We start from the raw sequence: 16,371 nt of genomic DNA, 5'->3' as shown, positions 1-16,371 counted from the left end.
GAGAATTTGGAGTTTTGTGTGTTCATTTTGATGAAAACCTGAAAACATTTTTAAACCAGTTTCCAATATAAAACTCTTAATGGCAAGTATTTGCACTCAAAAACCATTTCCACAGATTCAGACTTTAATTTCTTAAGTTTCAAACTGAGGAAATCTAAGCATAATTTCAAAATTGTTTTCTTTTGAAGTGGGTCTTTATATAAATCTAGTTTGAGAAACACTCCTTTACCCTCATCTGTCAGCATCTAAGGCAAAAACGGCTTTTATGAATAAATCTTAATTTTAAAAAAATTATCAAATCAGAGGCACTCAGGCAAGGTATATATATCTTTCTGAATGAAAGATCATTTTTGGCATAATTTCAGTTTCTGAATTTGCTAGGACTGACTTCCGTGTCCTTCCATTAACGGGAGCTGCGTGACTGGATCATATGATGATGTAGACTAGGGGCCACATATGGCTGGTCCACGACCCATTTGTTCTGGGCCTACGTGTTGGTCTGAATGGCGAGCTCTAATGGCCCTGGGGATGCACTACCTAAGCCGATAAGCTCCCACCACTACATTTTTTTATTTCCAAGGCCGGCACGCCCCCTGCTGGGATTGGGATGCATGACCTGCCCCCCGGACTTGTGGAGAATCAATTCTTAAGATTATGCTGCAAGGGGACCTTTGGTTAAGTTTTGGGTGTTAACAATTGCTCAAATTAGAGCTTTACTGAGAGGAGATGTGTTCTTGTCTTCCCATATTCCTTAAGCAGTTTCTGCTCTAATAATCTGCCCTTACCATGGTAACCTCAGATACAGGGAAGTCATGTATGTGGGTATCTCAAAGGCCTGAGTTTTATTGCCAACGGTGTCACCTCTTCATTTTCTCTGTTCTCCTTCTCCTCTTTGTTGGTCTTTGTGCATCTTCCCCACCACAAGCAGTGTGTAACCTCAGCTGACCATGGGAGAGCAAAAACCAGGCCTTCATGCCTGAGGAGGATGTGTGCTCCCAGTGTTCCAAAGATCAGTATAAATTCTTTGAGTTAATCTACAATCCATTGTCAGCTTGTCCTCTTCCTTTCCCCTCAAAAATGAGTGATCAGCTAAGGCTTAACACTAATTTTTTTAAAATTTTTTTAATTAATTAAATTTTTAAAAAAATTTTTTAACATTTGTTTATTTTTGAGACAGAGACAGAGCACGAGCTGGGGAGGGGCAGAGAGAGAGGGAGATACAGAATCCGAAACAGGCTCCAGGCTCTGAGCTGCCAGCACAGAGCCCAACGCGGGGCTCGAACCCACAGACCGCGAGATCTTGACCTGAGCCGAAGTCAGATGCTTAACCGACTGAGCCACCCAGGCGCCCCAACACTAATTTTTTGAAAACCCAAATACACAAATAGACAACCAAGCCTAAGGCTTACATCATTCACCAAAAGCTTTAGGAGTTCAGGCTTACTGGGCAGGGTTGATCTGAATTAACATTTGAATTAGATAAAAAATTAATGTAATTTAATTTCCAGAAAAAGTTCCTTGAACAAGGCCAATCATTATTAATTTATGGAGATCTTTGGAAGATATATTTTAATGAGTAGATAGGAAGTATTTAAAATCACTCTATCAATAATTAAATATGTAGGTGCTTGAGAAGTTTTTGAGCATACATAACAATGACTTAACCATTTCTTGACATTTATAGACCTTATACAGATGATGTAAAGATGATGCAAAGTGACCTTTGACACTTGATAGATTTTTCACATTCTGGTGTTTTCACTGTCATTCAAAATACGTTATTGTATTTCCTGTCACTGAAATGAATCCTTACCTAACCGATTTGCCTTTAAAGCAGAAAAAAAAATTAAGCATTTCCCTAATTGATTTCAGTGTTTGTTTGTTTTACTTTATGTCTTCTGTCCTAAATTATTCACTCTATGTTTATTATCTTCGAGCAATATTATGTGTTTCATTCAGTAATACCATTGAAAAGTTAAAATACCATGTTTCTTCAAAATTATGGAAAGTTTTGTGCTTTAATGAGTTGGCATAAATGACACATTTTAAAGTATTTTATTTCAATACAATATGTAAATGTTACAGCATTTCTAAATTTTAAAAAACCCTAGAGAATCACTTTTCAGTCACAAGAGTGTAGTTTCAGAAAGGAAGCTAACTTTAGGTATCTCTTTCCTTCCTCAAAAAAAATTTTTGCTTATTATAAATTGGAAAATGAGTTTCATGTTGTGTTAGGCATTAAGGGAGAATAAAGATTCTTATTCCTTTTTTTTTTCACAAATCGACAGTTTGATTTCATTAGAAAATATGTAATTATTTATAGAAAATGAAAATTTATCATTCATCATTTAAAAATTTTTTAAATGTTTTTTACTTTTGAGAGAGAGAGAACATGAGTGGGGGAGTGGGAGGAGCAGAGAGAGACACACACACAGATTCCAAAGCAGGCTCCAGGCTCTGAGCTGCCAGCAAAGAGCCTGATGCCAGGCCTGGAGCCACGAACCATGACATCATGACCTGAACTGAAGTCAGATACCTGACCAACTGAGCCACCCAGGTGCCCCTTATCATTGGTTTACTTCTAAAAAATATTGTAAGTTTGGGACCCACAGTTAAGGTCAGTATTAATTAAAAACTGGTTTGACCCACTTCCCCTCCTCCCCCCCCNGACTGGATTTTTAGTCACTCAGGCAGTCTGTATAGGTATTTTCATAGAAGAATTAAAGTAGACCCAGAGCTGTAGGTCAGATTCCAGCATGAACTGGGAGCCTGCCAGCAGAGACCCTCTAATCTACTCACTAAGGGAGTTCAAGGTGAGCCAGGTGCCATATCCTTTGGCTTCGTGCAAGGCTATATTTAGTGATACTCCCTGTCCTCAAGCAGAGGGAATATCACTCAATACTATCTTATAGGGAGCCACACTGAACTACTGATGCCCCCATCAGCCTCTAGGCTTGCTGGGAAATCTACCTGTTGTTTCAGTCCTTTGTTCTTAAGATAATGTTTTCTTTTATCATCTATGTAGCATCTAAATAGCATTATGTAGCTCTCCCTATGAAAGTCATCTTCCCCGTACTTTACTGTTTTTAGCTGCTGCTTGTCACACCTAGATTTTCAAAGGTGTTTGCCCCAAGTCCCGATTACACAGTGTTCTCCATGTGCTGTTAGGAACTCAGATGAGCTGAAACTCGGGCTCCAGGCAGATATCATATCTTGGCAGTTGCTTCTCCGTTTACAATTATATTATTAATTTCATTTACATAAGAGGGTGGATAGATCATTTGCACTTACCAAAAGTCTTTATGTGAGGTCCTTTCTATCAGAAGAGAACTTAAAAAAAAAAGGAAATTAGCACTGTTAGTTTTCAGCTTTTCATTTTGTGACAGTTAACATGAGTTACTAAGTTAAATTACAGTATCTAAGATTAAAGGTTGATTTAGATTGTGTTCCTATTTTCTTCAAGCTAATTACTTTTGTTGTCAAGTGGTGATTTCCAAACTTCTTTAAGTAGCAGAGCTTTGATTACATCTTATCTGAAAGTCGAGCTTGTGCCAAACACAGAGCAGTGTGGCTCCAATAAGGTTGGGGCTTGAACCAGAGCCTTTCTCCTCCCTGCCCCCCAACCCAACCACTACACTTCATCCCTCTTCCACCCCACCTCCACCTACCTCTGCCTCTCCCCAGCTGCATCCCACCCCCACCTGGCTACACCTGCCTCCACCTCTGCCCCACCCAGAGCATTGACCTCCACAGAAGCCCTACTGCTCAGTGTACTGTGTCTCAAAATGTCTCCTTTGAGACCTGTTTCCAGGGAATTTGGAGTTCTCTGGAATGGTTTCTGTTTAATAAAAACAAATTAGGGGGGAAAAGTATATTCCAGAGAGTACAAAATATGGCAACCCTGTTCCTTACCAAATCTTTGCTTCTTTGAGTATCAGGAACACTGAGAGAGTTTTTGAACAAAACATTTTTTTACAAGAACCTTAACTAATCTTTTTAAAAAAAATTTTTATGTCTCTATTTTATTCTGAAAGACAGAGACAGAGAGCGAATGGGGGAGGGGCAGAGAGAGAGGGAGACACAGAATCTGAAGCAGGCTCCAGGCTCTGAGCTGTGAGCACAGGGCCCGACACGGGGCTCGAACCCACGGACTGTGAGATCATGACCTGAGCCAAAGTTGGATGCTTAACCGACTGAGCCACCCAGGTGCCCCAAGAACCTTAACTAATCTTGAAGCATGTGACAAGACCCCTTTTTAGCCAACAGCCTCAGATTTCCAGCTATTTATATTGGATATGCAAGTAGAGATCCTTTCAGTATGTGAAGTCAAGTGGAGGCAGATACAGAAAATGCTAGTTCAAGTCTTGTCCTGAATCCTCCTCCTCACCTTTCCCTACATATACGAATCCCTTCAAATGCTATTCTTTTAAAAGTGAATCCTTCATTTGAACAAATGTCTGAGAAACAGTTTTAAGCATTTAAATTTTAAATTTTAATTTAAAATTTAAAAATGCCAGAATTTGTCAGAATGTTTCTTTAAGGATTTCTCTGGACATTGGAAGTATAGCTGTTTTAGGAGTCTTCTTTGTATATTGAGTTTTTTATCTGAACATGAACATAATTCAGAGGTTTCTGAGCAAAGAATTCTTTGCCGTCTCATCATGCCCATCTCATCATGCCAGGACACGAGACTGTTAACATCAGAAGTGTTGAAAACGGTTTTTGACATATTGAACACTTTGTAACTATTTGCATACCCTGATTTTTTTCAATTTTTAAAAATTGTGGTAAAGTCACACATGACATAAAATTTACCATCTTAACCATTTTTAAGTGTACAGTCTAGTGGTATTAAATGTATTTGTAATGTTGTACAATCGTCATATCATCCATCTCCGTAACTTTTTTCATCTTATAAAACTGAAATTCTATATCCATGAACAGGAAATTTTAATCCCCCAACCCCACTCCAGCCTCTGGCAACCACCATTTTACTTTCTGTCTCTATGACTTTGACTATTCTAAGTACTTCATGTAAGTGGAATCGTACTATATTTATCTTTTTGTGGCTGGCTTCTTTCACTTAGCATAGTGTCCTCAAGGTTCATCCATGTTGTAGCATGGGTCAGAATTTCCTTCCCTTTTAGAGTGAACAATATTCCATTGTATGCATATAATCACATTTCGCCTATCCATTCATCTGTCAATGGACATTTGGGTTGCTTCCATGTTTTCGCTACTATGAACAATGCTGCTGTGAATATGGATGTACAAATATCTTTTCAAGATCTTGCTTTCAATTCTTTTGGGTATATACCCAGAAGAGGAATTGCTGGGTCATATGATAATTCTATTTTTAATTTTTTGAGGAACGGCCATATTGTTTTTCCACTGTTGCTGCACCATTTTACATTCCCATCAACAGTGCACAAGGGTTCAGATTTCTTCACATCCTCACCAACACTTGTGTCATTCTTTTTTGGATAATAGCTATACTCATGGGTGGGAGGTGGCTCATAAATTGATTTTTGAAATAAGTCATTTTCTGATTGTGTCCATTGATTTTATTAACAGTTTTTTTTAATGTTTATTTTTTATTTTTAAGAGAGAGAGAACAGGGGAGGGCAGAGAGAGAAGGGGACAGAAGATCTGAAGTGGGCTCTGTGTTGACAGCAGAGAGCCCTATGTAGGGCTTGAACCCTGGACTGTGAGATCATGACTTCAGCCAAAGTTGGACACTTAAATGACTGAGCTACCCAGGTGCCCTGATTCTATTAACAGTTATATGGACAGCAGCATCTCACAGAGTGCCCTCTTGTTCTTGTTCTCCTGCCTTTTGTAATCCACATTCTAGTTCCTTTCTACTTCTCAAGTCACTCCTGTCTCAGGCTCAGGCTGCTGCTCTGTCCCACATCCTGATACCAATATATCCAGTATCCAAAAACCACGTGGTTGTCTCAGAAGCATTTCAGACTTGAACATAAATACTTGAACTTTCCACCTCCAAAGAATGTTTCCGCTCCTCCAGTTTCTCTGCTCAAGCAGAAACCTAGAACCACTCTTACTCTTATTATCTCTCTTTCGTTACCACTTACCCACACAAATTCTAAGTCCTGTCCTTTCCAGCCCCCAAATCTATTTCCATATCCACAGCCAACTTTTATAGCTCAAATCACCATCAGCCTTCCCTCCTGGCTGGTCTTCCAGCTTCCACTTTTACCTCACTTCAACCTATTCTTAGCAGAGTAATCTTTCCAAAGAGCCATTCTGTTTCTCACTGCTTAAAAATTGTCTGAAGAATCATGTCCAAACTTCCTACTTTGGCATATTGGTCCTTTGTAATTTGGCCCCAGTCTATCTCTCCAGGCCCATCGCTTTCTTCTTCATCTATACCATATGCTTCAGCCTACGCTTGTAATGCCCTGAAGGTGCTTTGGCACATGTTGCCTCTACCTAGAGCACCCTCCTCTACTCAGGTCATATAGCAACCACTCCTCCTTCCCCTTGCTATCTTCATTGGCCTAAAGCTGACTTACCCTATAGAGTTCAACTCAGGCATCTTTTTTCTTTTTTTAAGTTCATTTATTTATTTGGAGAGACAGCATGTGAGGGGTGGGGCAGAGAGAGAGAAAGAGAGAGGGAAAGAGAATCCCAATTAGGCTCCACACTTTCAGTATAGAGCCCAGTGTGGGGTGTGAACCCACAAACTGTGAGATCATGACGTGAGCTGAATCCAACAGTCAGATGCTTAACCAACTGAGTCACCCAGGAGCCCGGAGCATCTCTTTTCAGTGAACTCTTCCCAAGCCTGGATTAGATGCTGTATCAGAAATACAATAAGCTCTAACAGAAAACACATAGTGTCTTAAACAAATAGAGTGTGTTTTTGTGTTTTCTCACATAAGAAGTCTGAAGGTAGGCAGTCCAAGGAAGGTACAGGTCCTCAGAGACCTAGGGTCTACCTATCTTTCCATTCTTCATTCTTAGTATGTTGGCTTATCACAAGGTGGCTGCTATGGCTTTGGACATTGTCCATATTCAACAAAGGAAAAAAGAAGAATGGGTGGAGATATCTATGTCTGAAACTTATATTTGGAAAGCAAAAACTTTCCCTTATCACTAGCCAAAAATGGATCTCTTGGCTATCCCCTAGCTGCAAGGGTGGCTGGGAAATCAGGGGACAAGACTGTCCTGGTTGACATAGACCATTTTGGTTTCATTACCAGGGAAGAAGTCAGGAGTGGGGATTGGTAAAGCAACTGATTCTGCCTGCGAAAGCTAACCCTCTCTGGGCTTGCCCCTGTGGTAGCAATATCATACTGCAGCATCTCTCATTAGATTGTAAATCCATGAGGGCAGGGACTGTGTCTTGTTATTCTTTGTATCCCTGGTGCCTGACGCATATCTGACACATAGGGGTTGCTCGATAAATACCAATTATATAAAACACCAAATGAATGTGTATGTGTATTTAACATATAGGTTTTGAATTAATTTTCTAAATGTTTATGACAGTTGACTATATATATATATATATACATATATAAATACATATAGGGTGCAGTAACTGTAATTGTATTTTCCTTATGATTTTCTTTATAAAATTTTCTCTAGCTTATTTTATTTTAAGAGCAGAGTATATAATACATATTAACATACAAAATATATGTTAATCAATTGTTTATGTTATAGGTAAGGCTTCAGGTCAACAGTAGGTTATTAGTAGTTAAGTTTTGGGGAGTCAAAAGTTATACATGAAATTTTATTTGTGCAGCAGGTCAGTTTCTCTAACCCTGTTTTGTTGTTCAAGGGTCAATTGTACATACCAAGGGAGTAATTAGGACTTGGTGCACTTCTTACTGGTTGCTACCTGGGCTTCTCTGCCAGAAGATTCTGCGAAAATACTTGTTTAAGTTCCAAAATTGCATTTGAGACTTTGAATAACATGCAGGACAAAATGGCATGAATGTTTAGCAAATGGTATTTGTAGTTATCTAGTGTCTCAGTGCCTCAGGTCCATGACAGTTTTATTTTTCAAAAGTGTAATAAAGAATTTGTTATTATGGGGTGCCTGGGTGGCTTAGTCGGTTAAGCGTCCGACTTCATCTCAGGTCATGATCTCGCAGTTCGTGGGTTCGAGCCCCGCATCAGGCTCTGTGCTGACTGCCAGCTCAGAGCCTGGAGCCTGTTTCAGTCTGTGACTCCCTCTCTCTCTGACCCTCCCCTGCTCATGCTGTCTCTCCCTCTCTCTCTCCTAGAAATAAATAAAAACATAAAAAACAAAGTCTATTACAGCAGTTCATAATCCTGTTTGCTATTTAATGATTAGAGTCTATTATCTCAACAAAAATCATTTAATTTAGACAACTGTCAGTCAGGACACAATTTCCACTGTCACTCAAGGATTCAGCTCAAGCACAGATCATAAAATTCTCATGGAACTGTCAGAGACCCTTTCAGATGGAGCCTCACATGGGAGGAGGCAGCCCAGGCCCTCCTACCTTAATTCATCTGTCTCTGATTCTCAATTCATCATTGCAAAGAGACTTTGCATGAGGGGGCCTAGGATCTGCCTCAGAGCAGTAGGAAGTGTGAATGCTAAACCTGACCCTCCATGTCTCCTTCCGTAGATGTGATAAAATTCCATGGTGAGACTTTTTTTTTTTTAACATAGATTCATCATGTACCTGCAAGACTTTATATTCTCCTTTGAATTACAGCACCATCCATGTACCCATCCAAACCAGAAACCCAGGGGTCACTGAGGCTGCCTCCCTCTTTACTATCTGTTGCCCATGGAATGGGTCTTAGAACTGCTTCCTTGTCTCTGTCTCTGCCCCTAATTTAAGTGTAGGTGCTTATCTGGTCTCTCATGGATTGGCCAGATCCCTCAGATTGGTTTCCCTGTTTCTAATCTTAATGTTCTCAAAAAAACTTTTTCCCTTTTCTCTTGGAGAGATCTTTCTAAAATGTGTATGTAGCCATGCCACTGCCCTGTATGAAAGCCGCCTTACTGACTCCAGCATAAAGTTTGAGCTCCTCTATAAACGGTCGCATCAACCACTTCAGCTTCATCTCTTACCCCTTTACCTCCCACTCTGTGTAACTACACCAAGAAACCACTTGGATTTCCATTCTCATGTTCTGTCTTTTCTCATTCCCACAGCTTTGTTCTTGGGGTTGTCTCTGCCTAGAATGCCCTCCACCACCTACCTCTCCTCCTCTGCTGGTTAACTCTTACTCATCCTTTAACACTCATCTAATTTGGGAAGGCTTCCCTGGCTGCTCCTCCTTTCCCTACCATCACTGCATCAGGCGCCTGTCACTCTGTGCATACCATGCTGTCTGATAATTGCCCAGTGTGTCTGCTCTGCTGAATGCTAGTGTGGCTAGTGTGCACGCCCTGAGGGCAGGGGCACTCAAGATTCTTTGTGTCCTCAGTGCCTGACACAGAATAAGCAGCCAGCTCATTTCTGTTGGCTAGGCTAAATGAAGGAGTAGGAAGGGGCAGAAGTTGGTTTGCAGACATGCTAAATAGGCTGAAATGTTATTAATGTAATTTTGACTTTTAAAAAGAGCATACTGTTTTTATATCAATATATCTATTCTTGTATCCCTGTTTACTTTTATCATGTGTACTATAAATGCTATGTTACATTCCTGATGAAGACATATTCTGCATTTGGTTTTTAGGTTAAAGCCATTCACATCCACTCTGACATGTTCTCAGTTCAGAATGGCTTGCTGACACCAACATTAAAGGCTAAGAGACCTGAGCTGAGAGAGTACTTCAAAAAACAAATAGAAGAGCTTTACTCAATCTCCATGTGAAGTTCAAGGAAAGTTCTTCTCAGTTGAATGGACTGTGTAGCAACATTATAGTTACTCTTGAAAGTAATGAATCAGAATGATGCAGCTGAAAATGAATAAGCACGTGATCTTATGACTGAGCCTTTTCCTGTCCCAAGAAGTCTTTAACAATATTTTCTCTATCATCACTGAGTACACTTTATTTTTATTAAAAATGATATTGTAACAAGCTGCTAAAAATATAAATGGCAATGTAAAAATCAAGACTTTTCTCAAGGACTGTGTACCACTAAAAGTAATATATTCTCAATGTTTGCAGAACTCTTATTAAACATAAAGGAAAAACATAACTGATATACTGTACTTCGTTATTTGTAGAATAGTAACCAGACATAGCAAATATCTAAGCAATGTGGACTACCTCATTAGTAACTGATTGTCAAAATCATAGTTAAATCAGACCTAAAAAATTAAAATTAGATGTATAGAATCATGCTAAACAAGATATAATGCACATTCTACGTAACTCTAGATTCTTTATACATCACAATTCTTATTGATGTGAACAAGTTTTCCCTCTCACTTTTATGCATGAAAAATGCGAATTCAGATATTATTGAAACAAATGTTATATTTATATAACATTTTACAAAGATCTTTCAACATATTTTCTCACTTATTAAGCTCATTAAAATATTCAGGAACTACCTAGAGAAAAATGGACAACTACTTCAAGGATAGTACGTGTATATCCATGGACTTGTTACCATATGAATTCTTAAAGATGTCTGTCTACTCTACAATGAATGGGTGTTTGGAGAAGAGTTGGGAAAAGAAACCCAGAATTATTTCTCAAGATAGGCAGTAATTAATGTGCCTACGTTCCTTGCTGGCCTCTTCAGGCCTTCCTTTCTCAGTATGTCCAGGCCAGGTCTGGGAAGCCAAATATGGCTGTAATCTTGAATAAGACGAGGAAGGGCTTTTATTTCCAAGGACGATAGTTTTTCAACAACTTAATTTTGAAGAACCTCTTCAAAATACCCCTACAAAACTTTTTAAGTCCATCATAGATAAATATCTCATAGGGCATAATTCCATTCATGAAATCTTTAAATGCTTTTAAGCTTTAACCATGGAAACCTCCTTTTTTTGCATTATGTATTTAGACACTTCTTGCACCCGAGTGCCAACAATTTCTTATAATTAAAACCCAGCCTGGACAGCAGTTAGATTCCAAGCTACAGACTGTGCATCTGAAGAAGGAACCGTCCCTAGGCAAGAGGACTCTCTTCTATAGAGACAGGACTCCGAAAGCAGACATGGGGAAAGTGTTCACAGTCCAGAAGTTCCTGTCTGCTGGAGCAAATCCAGCAGCTATTGGTTAAAAAAACTGCATCATCACATGGGCCTACTGGATGAACCGGTATTGGTGATTATACACTTATATTTCGGTATTGGCAAAAATGGATCACACCTTCATCTGATACATTTATCCAATTCTTTACACATTTCTTTGGCATATTCTTTCTGCAGATCCTCGACTTACATTTACCTATTTGATTTTTAGTTACGAGCTGGTTCTATGCATATTCCTTCTTAAAGGCGTTTCTGAATAAATAAATTCTAAAAATGCCCAAGGCCACATCTATACAGCATTAATTTTTTATATTTAATATGCTTGACTAAAAGAAAAATTATTATCTGAATTAGATATTCATATTATTTTAAATAAGGCACATAGCTTCATATCTTGAGGATGAAGCTGTTTCCCACTGTCCTTCCACCCAAGAAAAATTTCATAGTTGTCTCTTATTTCCAAAAGGATTTTGGACAATGTAACATAAGCAAATAATTTAACACTTATTTTGATTCTATTTATACTTCATAGTAGTTAGATATGATTGATTATGGACAGCTAAACATCTCTTGTTTTTCTCAGTTTAAAGATCTTGTGTTTCTTCTGGCCTTCCTGATCTGTGTGTAAAGCATCACACTTGGACCAAATGTCCAAATGTGCAAATGTGCTGAGAAAAGTAAACAGTGTGTCCTAAATATACTGCAGGTACATTTATCCGTTCCTCTGTTTAACTTCTTCATTTTTCCCAACTCTATTTTGGAGGGAAATTTTTTGTATTTCCCTATAACCAATATAGGAAAAGGCTATGTACTTAAGATGTTCACATTTATAGTGGACATCAGATCTGATAGAAGTCTAGAGGTATAACAGATCAATTATTAAAAAAAAAAAGTTCTTAAACATTTGGCCTTTTATCTGTTACTCATTCAAATGTACATTATTAATGTAGTTAGTAACATAAGTTAATAATTTTCACATTTTACAAACCAATCTTGTGTATATTTTAAAATAGAATATACACCATTTTTTTCTTTTGCCATAAAAGACCTCTTTATATTGTATTATGATTCCCCTCCAGGTGAGAGAGGAAACTATGACCAGGTGTGGCGTGGAGGCCTAGTTCCACATATATTAGGAACTCACAGACTCAGAAGTTCAAGACATAAACATACCATGTCTCCCTCATAGGAGCAAGTTAACCTTTCATTCTACATTTAAGTAAAACTGCAAGCATGAGGAAAAACAGAACTTTCCACTGCAATTTTTATAGTCAGGTAATGTTTCAGCAACTCTAAGTTTGCACTTAATTTGATTGTATTACCCATCAAAGAACTGATAACCTTTTATTTTTTCTGTGGTAAAGAAAACGGATTATTCTTCCTTTTCCAAATGTGTAAAGCACAAAGGTGATACAGTTATTTAGAATACAAAATACTATGAGATGAATGTAAACAATGGAAAACTGTATTTTTTTGCATGAAAACAGACTACTTACAATCTTGCTTCATATCTCAGGAGAAAAAAGAATGAGTAATCCTATATAAACTTGATAAATTATATGTTGAGCTAAGTTGCTATATTTTCTTGCCTTTTCCTTTAATTTTAAGGAAGCATAAACATGAAAAAAAAAAGATTCTTATCATTTGAATTGTCTCTCAAGTATGCTTCACAGTCTTTTCTGTGATTCTACAGTTAACTGCAGTAAGAATGGGATTAGCATTCAAGTGAGGACAAAGCCCTAAATGAGAAATTCTTGAGTTAGAACAATGAATGGTTATAACCCAGAGGCAATAGATAAATACCTGGAATACAAGCATTTCTAAACCTTGTCCCAAAATGAAAAGGTTTTGATGAGGTGGATAGTGGCTTTTAGACATTCATTTGACTGATTAATTTTCCTTGTAAGTCATTGCAACAATTGCAAGGGGTGGGGAAAGTGGGTATTTTTTGAAGACTTGCTTATTATACTTTCAATTTTTCAAACTTGCGAAATTAAAATATTACCTTTTAAATATGCATAAAAGTATCTTAACTGTAATTATCTTCTTAGTTGCTTTGTTATAATAGCATGCCTATCAAATATAAAATGCATTTATGAAAACTTTTGTAAAAAATAAAGATTTTTCATTTCTCAAAGTTGCTCATAAATACTATTTTATATATTTATATAGCATAATCCCCTGATGTTAGTATATTAGTAATCATTGATCATGGAGCTTATGGTAAACATTTTATTAAGCTTTACCACTAGTCAGCATACTCTGCGTTCTCTGTAAGGTCCCCAAGCTCCAAAGATTTACAGTCCCACCAACCCCCAATGCTCTTCTTTTCTTTGCACATTTTCTATTACCAAATGTGTCCTGAATTTAAATCATTTTTATGCTTTTAAAAGAATAAATAACTGTATTCAATTTTTCCATTGTGATGCCCCTGAAACAGTATTTTCATGTTTTTTACCCTTATACAAGCTAGTGGTTATACTTTCTTAAAATGGTACATTCTGCCATGTCTAAGGCAGATTCTGCCTTCTCTGTATATTTGCTATCGTCCACTCCTCCATTCTAATGGCGATTAGTATAGTTCGGGCCATTCTCATCTCTTGTGTGGAATATGACTCTTCTTTCTTAGTTTTCCTGCTTCTCCACCAGCTTCTTTAAATATCACCATCCACATTTCAGTCAGTGTGATCTTTCTAAATTGAAAATCTGGTCATGCCACTCTCCTGCTTAGTATTCCTTCCATGACTTGCCATAGTTTCCAGGATAAAGTTCACAGTCCCTGGTTTAGCACACAAGGCCTAGCATCTCCTCTCCTGTTCTTCCTCCATGGGAACCTTGGCTCCAGTCATATCAACTATTTTATGTAGTGCTTTGCATCATGCTTTTCTGTGCCTCCATGTGGCACATATGGTCCCCCTTTCATGGAATGTCATAACCTTTAATCTCCCTGCTAACTGCCACCGTGCAGCTCTTAAAACAGCTCGGTTATCCTTTTATCTGAGAAGATTCCCTCTGCCCCACTCCCACTCCCACTCCCACTGAGTTGCTTGAGGTTATAGCCCCAGTGCAGAAGGTCTGGCCCATACTGGGTGCTCAAGAAATAGCCACTGAATGAAAAATCTCCTTGGCTCTTTTTCATAAGTTGCATTGCATTAAGATCGCAATACCTGAAGGTGCATTTCATCTATCACTGTGGTTTGTTTCGTTCTTGTCGAGTAAGCAAAAATAAACTGGTTTCCAGTTGGACCCTGAAACGTGTGGATAGTATCACAAACAGAACTGCTCAGTGGGTCACTGCAAAAGAAAACATACAGAAGGATTGCCTCTGGGCTCCAGGGAATACTAAACCCAAAAATAGGCTGTCTAAAACAAACAAACACACACACACACACACACACACACACACACAAACAAAAAACTTTCTTCAGAAATCTCTTCAAAATTTGGAATTTGTTTTCCCATGGAAGTTAGCATTTCCATAACTGTTCCAAACCTAGTCAAACCCATCATGTGACTGAACTGAAACACTGATAGTAGAATTCTGAGTCTAGATATGGGAGGAGAGTACAAAGGGAAATAGGAGAAGTTCAATTGAACACTCCTGGATGAATGCTTGCACTGGCATTTGTGTATCTGGGGATAGACTGAGGGGAGACAGAGAAATAACTGAATTGAGATGTCTCTGCCCTAACTCATCCTTTTGCGTGGGACACATCTCTTTCCCTTTTATAGGCTGATTCTGGGTGAAGCTTTAAACGGACCAAGTCTGTCTATAGTGTCTTTCATCCCCTTGTGATGGAGGAGGGGCTTCAACCCCCCATCCTTGCTCCCCTGTCCCCGTTCCCAGCCGTGTGTGAGGAGAAACAGGGGCATGACAAGCACACTAGCCAAACTCCAGGACACTCATGCTACCTATGCCAATCATTTGTCATAAGGAGCTTCCCTAGGCTGTAGTTTCCTCAGTTGCAAAATGAGGGGGTCAACTAGATCATTGTCAAGGACCCCTTTGGGCTCAAGAAATCATGCCAAAGGTTATTTCCAGTTTTGAAATATGCATTAACTTGAATTAATTTGAATAATGCATTAACCCTATGCATTAACTTCCGTGAATCTTTACTTGATGGCATTTCAGTAAATGCAGACCAGTATAGTGAGACATACCTGTAGGGAATAGGGCGACCAAAGCAAGACCAGCTTTTGCTTTAAGCTGTTTTCCTTTTCCATTATTTCTTCCATTTCTAGGTGTAGGGCATGGAAGGATCCAGACCTCCCACAGGTCATTTAAGAACTCCAAGTTTTTTTCACAACAGCTTCCAAAGAGAGAGAGGAGAGCCTGGAGACCTGACTTGTAAACTAGAGACTGCTTGTTAGCATATTATGGATGTCACTAAGGAAAGGAGGTTGAAATACGATAATTGCTTTGTATTGCAACAAGACTTTGAGATCCTAAACTGAAGGACCATATCTAACACACCTCTGTATCCCCAGGACCTACCACAATGCCTAACACAGACTAAGGCGCTAAGTAAGTATTCATTCAGTGACTCAAAGTACTATATCTAACTAGGTTAAGAATGCCCACTTTCTGTTCTTTACAAAGCTAAGTTTTAATCATTAAATATTTTAAATCAATTGTTGTGACTTTCTATTAGCATATTTTAAATTTTAAAAAGTTCAGAGTGATTTAATTAGGAAAATATTGTGGCTTTTGGTGTGCTGTAGTCACACTTACACTATTGGAACATCACAAAAGAGTCTGAGTTTTTGTAATTTTATCTCTACAAATGCGTTTTTTAATGTTGTGAAATGTCATCTTCAAAAATAGGAAGATGGTTATTATGTGCACAATATGCTTATCAGATGCAGCCAGATGGTTTCAAGGAGGGTGTATGGACAGAGGGAAGTCATTCCTACGTTCCTGCAGTGGGGCAGAGCCAACAAGCTGAGCCCGAGAACACTAGGAGGTAAGGAATTCTCTACCTTGACCATAAAGCTGCCCAGATGTTCAGGAGGTAGCTCCCGGATAGGGGCGAAGAGATTCTGCTTATCCTTAAGAAATCTCCTGCAAGTTAAGGTCTTTGCTGTCAGATGCCTTGGTCCCCCAGTAAACTGGTGGCCGCAGGACTGAAGTGGATTGCTCAGGAGGACATTTCCTGCTGGTTTAATGTGCTTTCGTTCCTGTCTGACTTTTCTGCACCTAGGCTG

General features: G+C 38.7%; 1 protein-coding gene across 3 annotated transcripts in view; it reads left to right on the top strand.

Annotated features, from left to right (window-relative positions):
- The window catches only part of ACSL6 (acyl-CoA synthetase long chain family member 6), a 61,733-nt gene extending 51,569 nt beyond the window's left edge, over positions 1–10,164 (top strand). For all 3 annotated transcript variants that reach the window (XM_077768592.1, XM_077768591.1, XM_077768593.1), the window contains one exon: positions 9,694–10,164. In XM_077768592.1, coding sequence (XP_077624718.1) covers positions 9,694–9,831 — 138 coding nt within the window. In that variant the 3' untranslated portion in view covers positions 9,832–10,164. The remainder of the gene's footprint in view (positions 1–9,693) is intronic.
- The last annotated feature ends 6,207 nt before the right edge of the window (positions 10,165–16,371 follow it).

This window comes from Crocuta crocuta, unplaced genomic scaffold (assembly GCF_008692635.1).
Source record: "Crocuta crocuta isolate KB4526 unplaced genomic scaffold, BGI_CrCroc_1.0 scaffold64, whole genome shotgun sequence".
Taxonomy (NCBI): Eukaryota; Metazoa; Chordata; class Mammalia; order Carnivora; family Hyaenidae; genus Crocuta; species Crocuta crocuta.
Note: the sequence above shows the minus strand (reverse complement) of the source record. Positions and strands in the feature narration are given on the sequence as shown.